The 11,885-nt window shown below is 52.7% G+C and overlaps 1 protein-coding gene across 2 annotated transcripts in view; it reads left to right on the forward strand.

The window, feature by feature from the left end:
- ADORA1 (adenosine A1 receptor) overlaps nucleotides 1-11,876 on the forward strand; it is a 42,042-nt gene extending 30,166 nt beyond the window's left edge. For both annotated transcript variants that reach the window (XM_055581679.1, XM_055581680.1), the window contains one exon: nucleotides 9,663-11,876. In XM_055581679.1, coding sequence (XP_055437654.1) covers nucleotides 9,663-10,302 — 640 coding nt within the window. In that variant the 3' untranslated portion in view covers nucleotides 10,303-11,876. The remainder of the gene's footprint in view (nucleotides 1-9,662) is intronic.
- The last annotated feature ends 9 nt before the right edge of the window (nucleotides 11,877-11,885 follow it).

Consider the following 11,885-nt stretch of genomic DNA (forward strand, 5'->3'; position numbering starts at 1 on the left):
CATGATAACATGTCTACCATGTTAGTGCCTGTTTTCTATTCATTGAGTTTGTTGTTTCTCTCCCACCTTCTCTTTTTCTGACGTCTCTGGTTTTAATTGAGCATTTTATGTGAATCTATTTTCCTTTCTAAAAATATTATTGTGTGCCTACTGTGTACGAGTACCATGGCAGGTGCTAGGAATACAACATTGAACCAGACCTGACTCCCGTCACTGGGGAACTTGCAGTTATATGCTCAGGGAGGAAAGCATAGTTTTAGTGATTGCCCAGCACGGGGAAGAGGACGATATCAGCCTCCACCTTGATCCAGGTGAGCCGACTGCGAGAAGGCCTGGGAAGGGCACCTGGGCAATGCTGGGTGCTTCCCCATCTCTCACTGCATCAGGACCCTCCTTCTCCCCAGCCCATCTCTGGAGGTGCTACAGAAAAGAGGAGAAAAGCCTGCAGTCCAAGAAGTCGGAAAGGCAGGGTGGGGCAGGGCTCAGGGCTGGCAGCCGTTGCTGAACTTTGCTCTGGCCTGCAGCTTCGTGTGAATGTCCTGCACACTGCGGGGATCAGTGAGTAGGCCTGTGGTGGGGCTCAGGACAAAGGAAGCGTGAAGAGGCACAAAGGAGGGACGATGGGAAGCTGCTGGGTGCTGGAGTTCTTACTGCTGTAATTGGGGCTCCAAATTTCCACCAACCTGAACGTGAGGTGGGAGCAAGGACAGGACCTGGGAAAATATGACTGCAGCTTCTTCCAGGTCCCGAGAGCAGTACTTCCTTGGGTTGGGATACAGCAGGAGGGACTGAAGTTAGATCCTGTGTAGGACTTTCTGGTGTAAAAGTACAAGCTATGGAATAAAGGCCTGCGGGTGAGATGGGCCCTCTCTTTGGCAAGATTTCCACAGAGGAGGGTCTCCCTGTTCTCCTGTCCTCCTCCCACATCTGTTGCGTCTTTCCTAGAGGGCTGATGCTGTGACTTAGGGGACCCTGAAAGCCAAAGCGGCTTTCTTGGTGGTTCACTGGTAAAGAATCGCCTGCACCGCAGGAGACTTGGGTTCGATCCCTCGGTTGGCAAGATCCTCTGGAGAAGGAAATGGCCACCCACTCCAGTATTTTTGCCCAGGAAATCCCATGAACAGAGGATCCTGGTGGGCTACAGTCCATGGGGTCACAAAAGAGCTGGACATGACTTAATGACTAAACAACACCAATGAGGCCCAGGCGGCTAAAGCAGAGTAAGGACCCGAGTCCTCTGAGAGCAGCGGCCTCCGCAGGGTGAGCACCACCACCCCCTCCAGGCCAGGGGAGGCCTGCAGGGCGCCCCTGTGACTCCATGCTCTGGTCTGCTCTCTGGTCTCAGTGGGCTACCGCTTTCGGGCTGCTCTGGGCTCTGCTCACTGTCTCTCTACCCAGGATGGGTCATGGCCCCTTGAGGGAAACAGGCCTTTGGGCAGATGTTGAGTACTCTACAGTTCCAGACAGACTAGAAGATGAGCAGAGGAGGGTGGGAGACAGCGCCGGAGCCCCCCAAGACTGTCCCCCCGTCTCCACTCTCTGCACTGGCCGCTTACTTGTGAGAGCTTTACTGGACTTAGCCAGGAATTAAGGTTTCTCCAGGGCCCTGTGTGGGGTGTAGTGCTGGGCTCAGCAAGCTCCCCATGCCCGTCCGCTCCCCACCCAAAGCCCAAAGACTCAGACACTAGTCAGAAAAGGGGACACAGACTAGTTCTGTACCAAGGCTGAATTCAGGAGGGGATCTGAAGTGAAACAAGTAACTTTTTGTTTCTCTGAGTTGCTGCAACCTGATTTGTTTCTCTTCAGGAGCTGACTGTGTTTTCTGGTAGAGCCAGGGGTGTCCTTGGGAGAGGGGCGGTGGTAAGAGAAGGCACCAGTTGCTACTATTCACAGAGGGGCCTTGTGGTCACAGTGAGCTTGCCAAGTAGGTCCTCTTGTGCCAGTGTGCTGAGGACAAAGCAAGGCTCAAGGAATTGTTACTTGGCCAAGGCCACAGACTGTTAACTGGTAGAGCCAAAGCTTAAACTCAGATCTGACTCCATAGCATTCTTCATTCATTGGAAAAGAGTTTCACCCAAGCTCACTCCCTCCTGCAAAGCCTGGACAAGAACTCAGCTCCGTTTTCCTATAACATCAGGTCTTTCCACTCTGTTGAAAAAGAATTTGACACCCTTTATCACCGTGTTCAAACCAGGAAGGCCTCACCGTGCCAACCACTCATAGGTCATCAAATCTATATGCAGAGAGGATTTTTTTTTTTCCATGCCACTGAATGAGTCAGAAAGTCTCCCACAGCAGGTGGGGTTATCTGGCCTTGGTGTTTTCACCATCCTGGCCTTACCCCAAGAACTGGAGACAATCAAATCTGAGAGGAGGAAATGGCCAGGAATGCTGAGGTCTGGGTCCTGTTTTCCTGAGTTTGCAGTTCAGGTGAGACACTCTCCTCCCTGAAGACCACCCTGTTCCTGGGATGTGGGGATTCACTGGTCTCAGGAGTCAGAGTACTGGGCTGGGGAGGAAGTGACAGCATCTCAAAGTCACCCAGGGGACTGTGTCAGAGCACAGTCCCGGGTCTCCTGCTGCCTGTGTGGGGACGTTCTGATATGCCCTGGACTGCAGGAAAGGTTGGGGATGTAGGCAAGGTTCCCTGGGGGCTCAGACAGTAGAGAATCTGCCTGCACTGCAGGAGACCCAGGTTCAATCCCTGGGTCAGGAAGATTCCCCTGGAGAAGAGAATGGCAACCCACTCCAGTATTCTTGCCTGGAGAATCCCATGGAGAGGAGCCTGGCGGGCTACAGTTCCTGGGATCGCAAAGAGTAGGATACGACTTAGTGACTAACACCTACACCTTCATACTTTGAGAGCATGCCTTCCCTGAATCATCCCACCCCCTGCAGCGTCTTCCGCATCAGATGCTCTGAAAAATCCCAACCCCTCTTCGTGAGGATGAGAGGACACAGCCAGAGAGGAGAGGGGCTTTGTCACAGGCTCCTAGGCCTCTAGAGGAGCTTGTGATGTCAGTTATCTGGACTACTTTTGAGTCTGGGGTTGAGGCCAGGAACTTTTATTGGCCTTGTATGTTTTATTTAGCCTGGACTGCTCTTCCATCAGAGATTTAGGAGCTATACCTCCCTTGTCAGAAGGGGAGTTCCCTTGGGGCAGAGAACAGCATGTGTCTTCCACTTATTCCCAGATTCAAGGAAGCTCTGAATCTGAAGCAGAGAGGGTGGGGGAAGTTGTTTCAGAATAGAGGACGTTACTGGGTCACATGCTGCTGCTGCTGCTAAGTCGCGTCAGTCGTGTCTGACTCTGTGCGACCCCACAGACGGCAGCCCACCAGGCTCCGCCATCCCTGGGATTCTCCAGGCAAGAACACTGGAGTGGGTTGCCATTTCCTTCTCCAACTGGGTCACATACATAGATATAATTGCTTTTCCTACCGGTCTGTTGAATTGTTTGTCCTCAGAACATGACCAGGAGTTATTTCCAAGGTCCATTACACTACTAGCATAATTAATTTATCCAGCGCTGTCCTTTCAAGGAGTTTAGTGTCTTCGCCCACTGTCTGTAGCTCTGCAAAGTAGCCCTGAGGGTGTCAGATGGACCCTCTTTTGGGGATCGGTGACACTGATATTTAGAGGTGGTGGGTAATGCCACGGGGCCTAGAGCAAGCAATATTCAAGGCAGGATAATTAGGACCCAGACATCCTGGTCCTTCCCTGGGGCTTCTGATCCAGACTCCCGGGGGAATGTTACTATTAAATATTTTGTCCCTGGAGTGTGCTTTTGATTGTATATGGTTTCCTGTTTCCTTTGAAAGGGAGAATTTCTCTGCAGGAAGTAGTTTAATAGTCTGAAAGTCTTACGTCCCTGATCTTGAGATCCAAGTTTCCATTTATAAGTAGCTAAGATCTATGATAAGAAGGGAGGCAAGGAAGGAGGTAACCCGAGCTGTGGAATATGACTCCTCACACGGCAAGAAAGGGAAGAGAAGATGGAGGATTCAGCCTCAGACTATCCAAACTGCATGTTGCAGAAAGGTGTGGACCCCTTCCAGTCCCCTACTCAGTCTGCATGCCTAAGGCCTTGGTGAGAAGCAGGTGGCGGTGGCCTGCAGACCCTGCCCTGGTCTCAGCAGTTCACAGGACACTTCGTCACCCCTGCCTCCAAACAGAACCATGTGTAGCCTTTTCCACACTCATTCTTTGGATTATCTCTCTTCTTTTGAGTTAACACACATTTATTAAAAGTCTGGCCAGGTCTTTCGTCTCTCTAGCAGGGACTTCTTTGTGACAACTACCTGGAACACAGAAATTATTAGGTGTTTACAACTGAGGGCTTTTAATGCCCTCATTGGGAACTGGTAACATAGGTCATGAAGCATCTGGAAAGTCAAAGAGGGGATAGTGCGGTAACTCAGACATTAGCAACAACAAGAAGCTACCCCTAGGCTGAAGGACAAAAGAAGGAGGTGGTCCCAAAACCCAGGGGCTGTGGGCGGTTAGTGGAAGCTGGAACCACAGTGGGCCTGATAGCGGGAGGTGGAGCCAAGGAAGAGATTTAACCTCTGCCTGAGACCCTCCTGTGACAGAGAGGTGGGTGGAAACATCCTTCCATCTCCTCCTTCCAGCAGTCCAATGCCTTCGATGAACCCAGTGACCCAGGCCCTTGGGAGATGTGGGCTGCAGGAGTTAGCCCCCATGCCCTGTGACTCAGAGCAGGGCAGGGGCGGGGGGTGGGGCGGGTAGGGTGCCCAGCTTGAGGACCAGCACACCCGTCTTGTCTGTGCAGGATGGAGCAGCTTCTCTGAGCGCCTTGCTCTGTTGGCCAGTTCTTTGTCCACCAAAGAGTTTTTGAGGATCTGTTTCCCTCCCTTCTCTTTCTTTGTCCAGTGCATCTTTCCTGCCTAGGTCCCTGGGTCTCTTTATCACCTGGTGGTATTCTGAGCTTTTTCTGTTCTAAGGAGCTTATTGTTCATGGTCTCAGAGTCCGCCTAAAAATTAGTCCACAACGGTGTCCCTGAAGAGCCGTCCTATGACGCTGTAGGCAGGCAGAAGCCAGGCCTCTCTGCAGTCGGGTCTCCAACCCATGAAGAGGGCTTATTCATAATGCAAAGGGCCAATGCAGAGCTCAGGCATGCTCATAGCTCCTGCTGGAATTTAGCTTGAGATGGAAATGCTCTGGGAGACTCTGGGGAGACTGGTTCTGGCTGGGGAAGCCTCTGCTGGTCTCACTGTGTGTTGGGAGCAGGACTGCTGTGTGTGTGTTGGAGTCTGGCTGGTGGCCTGGTGGCACTCACTCATACCACTCAGAAGAGGCCCTCGTCCTCAATCAATCAGAATGGTCAAATAAGTCATTTTTATTTGTCGCTGAATAAAATGTGGTTGCCACTGCATAAATCATAAAGATTGAATAAATGGATATATGGATTCATGTGTCCATTTTTACGTGTATTTATTCACGTTGAGGCATTGGGAGAGGAAACGGGCCCCTGGTGAGAGAGGGGTCAGGCTCAAGGCGGGGTGCCACTGTCCCCTCAGTGGTCGGGATCAGAAACTGAGCCTCAGCCTGATGGTGCTCTCTCTCACTTGGACATCCAAACTCAGCAGCAGGTCCTGTGGGCTCTGCTCCCAACACCTCTGACAGCCGGGAGCTCCTCCCCACCCCCTCCATCACCTACCCCAGGTCACCACCTTGCCTCTTGCCTTCATGCGTGTAAGTCACTTCAGTCATGTCCAACTCTTTGTGACCCCATGGACTGGAGCCCACCAGGCTCCTCTGTCAGTGGGATTCTCCAGGCAAAAACACTGCAGTGGGTTCCATGCCCTCCAAGGGATCTTTTCATCAAACCACGTCTCTCATGTCTCCTACATTGGCAGGTGAGTTCTTTACCACTGAGCCACCACAGAATAGGGAATCCCTACCTCTTGCCCAGACAGCTGAAATAGGCTCCCTGTGGTGTTCTTGCTTTCCCCACTGCACAAAGCCCACTCCACACCGCAGCCCGAGGTATCTTTTAAAAACCGAAATTGGATTATATTCTTGCTTTGCTTACAACAGCTTTCCCTGCACAAGAACAAAACCTTGAAATCTTTCATGTGACCTGCCCAGCCCAGGGGGCCGCTCCAGACCACAGCTCTGACTGCCCTGCCCTGTGTCTTGCCCTCACTAGGCTACAGGGGCGGGCAGGGCTCTCCCTGTCTCCTTCAGTGACGTCTTCGAAGGGCTGCCCACCCCGCTTGCCTGCGGTGGGGCCCCACGTGGTGTTTCAGTGCCTCGACGCTATTGCTTCCCCTTTGTCTGGGGCAGTCATCTCTCTGACTAGCTCTCAGCACAGCCCCAGGGGTGATGAGGCCTTAGACCATGACTTGGGGGGAACAAGCACTTGTCCTATCGAACATGTCCCACCCCATGTGCACCCCAGAACTCGCAGCCTCTGCTGCTCTTTCCCACATGTAAGGAGAAGTGAGTTTTTCTCCCAGCCCTGGGAGGTAGCCCTTCCTGTGAATGCCTGCCCCTACCCCACCAAGGTTCTGAGTCTAACCTTTTCCCACTATGGAAAAAAATAGCATGAAAAACAGATGAGAACTGATACCCTAGACTGCAGGGTCTGCTGGGACCTGGTCCTGGAGGAGCCCCAGGAAAGCTTTAACCCCAGGGCTCCAGGCAGTTGAGAAGGGTGCAGGGAGGAGAAAAGGGGGCACCTCTTTAGATAGAAGCGGACTCCTCCTTGTCTCCCATCTGGGACACTGTCAGAATTCAGCTCCTCTCTTGGTGGGTCATCATTGCCCAGATGTGAGTCCTGTGCTAGGCACCCCCTCCTCCAGTCCTCAGGCTGGATGGCAATATCAGAGCTCACCATGTCTACTTTTTTTCCTCCGGGTAGTACCGCCTGTGGACAGGCATTTTAAAGCTTGTCGGAAAGGGATATTCCGAATCTGCTTATCATCCACAACTAAACAACCCAATAGTCAGCCTGCAGAGTGGTCGTGCGGATTACCTGAGACATGAATGTGAAAACTTTATAAATGATACACATGATGTGAACACAGAGGTGACAGACTGTGACAGGGGATGCCTGCCTCCATCCTTCCTTCTGCGGCTGCAGCCGCATCTGGCCCTGCTGAGGCTCAGCCCAGGGCCCTGCCCCTGCTTGTGGCAGCTGTCACAGAGTGCCTTTCTCTTTTGTAGAATGATCTTCAGTCCTTTAGTCGCAGCCCATAGACTCTCCCAGAACTTCTTTCACCATGGGACACGTGGGAAAGCATTGGAGCTCATCAGAAACAAATCCTGAGCCAGATGATTGCGGACACATTGGGCTACATTTGCTGAACATCTAAAGATAGCAGGGTTTCCCAGGTGTGTGTGTTTTCAGGAGCTTTGGAGGGGTAGGAGCTCAGGCACAGGAATGTTGGTGGGGTGCTTAAAGAGCATTTCACATATATTAACTCATCTGAAGTAGGTCCCATAGTCTCATCTAACAGAGGAAGAATTGACCAAGTAGGTTGCAGACCTGGGACTCAGATATGGATCTGTGACTCCAAAGTATGCACCAGGCTTGCTATTCTGCTGGGGATTCAAGAGGCAGAAATAGGCTTTAGTTACAGCAAGAATGCAAGGATTCAGTTCAGTTGCTCAGTCGTGTCCAACTCTTTGTGACCACCCCCATCCATCACCAACTCCCAGAGCTTGCTCAAACTCATGTCCATTGAGTCTGTGATGCCATCCAGCTATCTCATCCTCTGTCATCCCCTTCCCTTCCCACTTTCAATCTTTCCCAGCATCAGGGTCTTTTCAAATGGGTCACTTCTTCCCATCATGTGTCCACAAAGCATTGGAGTTTCAGCTTCAACATCAGTCCTTCCAATGAACACCCAGGACTGATCTCCTTTAGGATGGACTGGTTGGATCTCCTTGCAGTCCAAGGGACTCTCAAGAGTCTTCTCCAACACCACAGTTCAAAAGCATCAATTCTTCAATGCTCAGGTTTCTTTCTAGTCCAAGTTATTTCTCACATCTATACATGACCACAGGAAAAACCATAGCTTCAGATAGGCACAAGCAATCTGGGCAGCTTTCAAGACTCCTCGGAGCCCTGGGGACACAAGATTACAGAGTAGGGGAGGGGTACCACGCTGTGGTGTTGGAGTGTTCTAAGGGCCTCAGTTTCCCCACTGAGATGATGAGATTGGAAACGAGGTTCCCAGGGTCCCTTCTAGTGCTCATTTTTTAGATGGGGTGGGAGTGAGTCCAGCTTCTCACATCCCCCAAATCATCCCCCTTCCCACTCCAGTAAAGTAAATATTGCTGTGGAGGAGAAAGCCGCAGATTCTCCAGGCACAGGACAGAAGAAAACAGAGCTAGAAGGAGGCCTCCGCCTTCACACCCGTGGGCCTCAGTAGCTGTTTACATGCTCAGGAGGCCACTCCATCCATCTCAGAAACTGCATCGGAAAATAACAACTGGGCAAGCTGCTGGCCCAGAGCCAGGCAGGCCCCAGCCTTTGGCGCTCATCCCAAGGCCAGTGCATGGGCCAAGGACATGCCGGCTGCTGGCTGAATTGGTTTAAAGGGAAACGGGGAGCCCCTCTAGACTGCATCTCCTCAACCTTGGGGACAGCGGCAGAGAGAGAGGCGTGGCCCACGGGCAGCCATGTCCATTCTTGGGGCCCTTCTAATGGTTTCATATCTGTGTGTGTTACAGCCTGAAGAGGGTTGGGGGCTCTGTCCCTTAACATGGTCCTGTTCATTTTCTTCAAAGGACATATCACAGCCTGTATCTGTATACTTTCTTTCTTACTTTTATGTTTTCTGTTTCTTCACTCAAAATGTGAGCTGTGTAGAGGAAGGGGTTCTTTATCTTGGTCCCAGCACAGGGACCAATGCCTGGCACAGAAAGCACTCAGAAAACGGATGACCGTGCCCAGGCATGCAGGCCTGAACTGAGGTCCCCTGCATGCAGTGCTTGAGGACCGTTGGTTCTCTTTCTTGAGAATAATTCCCAATTAGTTTGGGGGAGGAGAGCTGGTTCTTGAGATGAACCTTTCAGGAGATAAGCATTGTACAATGACTGAAAAAGGAGGGGAGGTTAGGATGGAGGTGGGGAGATGGGACAGAGCCATGGGAGGCGGGTGTGGGAGAGCTTTTTATGATAGTGAGTCAGCTGGCCCAAGGGGAGGGGTGGTTTGTTAATCATTTTGTTGTGTGGTAAGCTAGGAAGCACAGGATAGCCTGCACCCTCCGTGTGGCCTCAGGAAGAACACTTGATTACCTTGAACATCAGTCTTCTCAGCTGTCAAATGGGCCCTCATTCTGATGGTGCTTTTCTACCATGTGGGGACTGTCATGAAGCCATGATAAGGTCACCAGTGGGGGTGTGCCAAGTGCATATGAACAATTTTTACTTTGGTAATTTTAGTAAAACTCCTAAAGGAGTTCATCTGTTATTTCCTTCTAGATTTTTCCCACCCTCAGCAGGCGACATGGGCCAGTGCATTGCAAGTTCTGGCCTAAATTTTAGATCCCAAAGATTTTGCCCTCTAGCCAAAGACATGCACCTCCCCACTTACTGGGCCCTGGCTGAGCAAGGAGCTCCTCTTAGAGACCCCCGGGGCTGGGTGAACCAAGGAGGGGGCCTCACACTCTGCCCTCCTCTCCCTCAGGTACAAGACAGTGGTGACTCCTCGAAGGGCTGTTGTGGCCATCACTGGCTGCTGGATTCTCTCCTTCGTGGTGGGCCTGACGCCCATGTTCGGCTGGAACAACCTGAGCGCGGTGGAGCGGGACTGGCTGGCCAACGGCAGCGTGGGCGAGCCTGTGATTGAATGCCAGTTCGAGAAGGTCATCAGCATGGAGTACATGGTCTACTTCAACTTCTTCGTGTGGGTGCTGCCCCCGCTGCTGCTCATGGTCCTCATCTACATGGAGGTCTTCTATCTGATCCGCAAGCAGCTCAACAAGAAGGTGTCGGCCTCCTCCGGAGACCCGCAGAAGTACTATGGGAAGGAGCTGAAGATCGCCAAGTCGCTGGCCCTCATCCTCTTCCTCTTTGCCCTCAGCTGGCTGCCCTTGCACATCCTCAACTGCATCACCCTCTTCTGCCCTTCCTGCCACATGCCCAGGATCCTCATATACATCGCCATCTTCCTCTCACACGGCAACTCGGCCATGAACCCCATCGTCTACGCCTTCCGCATCCAGAAGTTCCGAGTGACCTTCCTTAAGATCTGGAATGACCACTTCCGCTGCCAGCCTGCGCCCCCCGTTGATGAGGATGCCCCAGCAGAGAGACCCGATGACTAGACCCCGCCTCCCACCCCCCCTTGCCCACATCTGGGGTGTCTCAGCCCGGGGCTCCCCTCCCTGCTATCCCACTCATCTCCCTAGTCTCTCCCTGCTGTGGGCTGTGGGCTGTGGCTGTGACCCACCCCTCACGGTCCTGGGGGAGGTTTGGGAGGTCAGTCCATGGGGAGAGAACCAGGTAACCTGAGGGAAAGAGGAAAGTGGCTTGGGCCTCCCCATCTGCCTCATCAACCCAAGGCAGCCCAGTGCCACGGCCTGAGTGGGCCTGAGACCCTGAGACTGCCGTGGGACCACGTAGGCCAGAAAAGCAAGCTCAGCTCCCACAGCAGGCAGGACAGCGGCTTGTCTGACTTGGGTGCTGGGATTGCAGCCCTGGGACCCAGCTTAAGGAGAGAAGCTCCCCGCAAAGACAGAGAGAAGGAGAGAAAGTGGATGTCCTGGCCTTGTTTTCTCTCCTGTTCTGCAGGAGAAGGTGGCCAGAGCCACTGACAGGCAGGAATCAAGGAGCCTTTAGTCCCCATCTCCCACAACCCTGTGTTCCTGGCCATGATGCTTGCCAGGGTGCCTGCTCTCCTCGCCCCAGGGATTCCAAGGTTATACTTGCGAGAGGCAGAAAGAATGGGTCCAGAAATCATTTCCAGTATTTGCTTCATTCTCCACTAGCCCTTGGTCCCTGAGTGGGAGCTCCATGCTCCCTGGAACTAGTGTGGAATGGCAGGTGTGGGCCTCAGACAGCCACGAGGCAGAAGCATTGAGCCCTGACTCTTGCCCTGAGCATCCCAAGTAAGAGAATGAAGCGTCATGGCTTGTCATCTGGGCCACCAGCTCTACCAGCTCCTCCGGTCCTCTGTGCTGGGCACCCTCCTAGGTGACACCCCTCTTTGCTGTGCACCCTCCTATGTGACACCCCCCTTTGCTGCTTCTGGGGAACTCCAGACCTGTCAACTCTTGGGAACATGCTGCCCGCCTGGGGAGGAGACGAACAAGGGAAAGTGGGCTGCCATGGGCACCATGGGATGAGTGTGACAGGCTGCTCAGGCCGGAGGAGATGCCCCTCTGGAGTGTGTGGACAGGAAGGTCTTACCAGATTTTAAGTACCCTAAGCACCCCTGGCACTTAGTACTATATTCACGGGCTTTGAGGCTCTGTTGCAGAATCTAGGCCTTTAGACTAGACCCTTCGGGAAGGGTCTACTCCTGGCCCAAACCAAAGCTCCTTATACAGAGGAGTGAGGGGCCAGGTTCTAAGTGTGAACAGCAACTCCAGGGCTGATTCCAGGCCCTTCCCTCTCTCAGGTGGAATGTCCCCTGGCTCCCAGGGAGGTCACTTGACTAATAAAAGACCGTCAACCCTCATGGAGAATGCACCCCACCACTGAGGGCAACAGGCAACCTCAACAGATAGAAATCAGTGGTGGTGTCAGGGGAGAAATGAAGGGAATCGGGAGGGCATGGAGGCATTTGGAGCAAGGAGGGTTCCAGAGAAGGGTGTGTCTGTTCCTGTAGTTATCCTCTAAGGGCAGCAAACTGAATGTGAAACAAGATCCTAAAAGATCTCATATGTGGAAAACCCCCATGAGATCA

The sequence above is a fragment of the Bubalus kerabau genome, chromosome 5 (assembly GCF_029407905.1).
Source record: "Bubalus kerabau isolate K-KA32 ecotype Philippines breed swamp buffalo chromosome 5, PCC_UOA_SB_1v2, whole genome shotgun sequence".
Classification (NCBI taxonomy): Eukaryota; Metazoa; Chordata; class Mammalia; order Artiodactyla; family Bovidae; genus Bubalus; species Bubalus kerabau.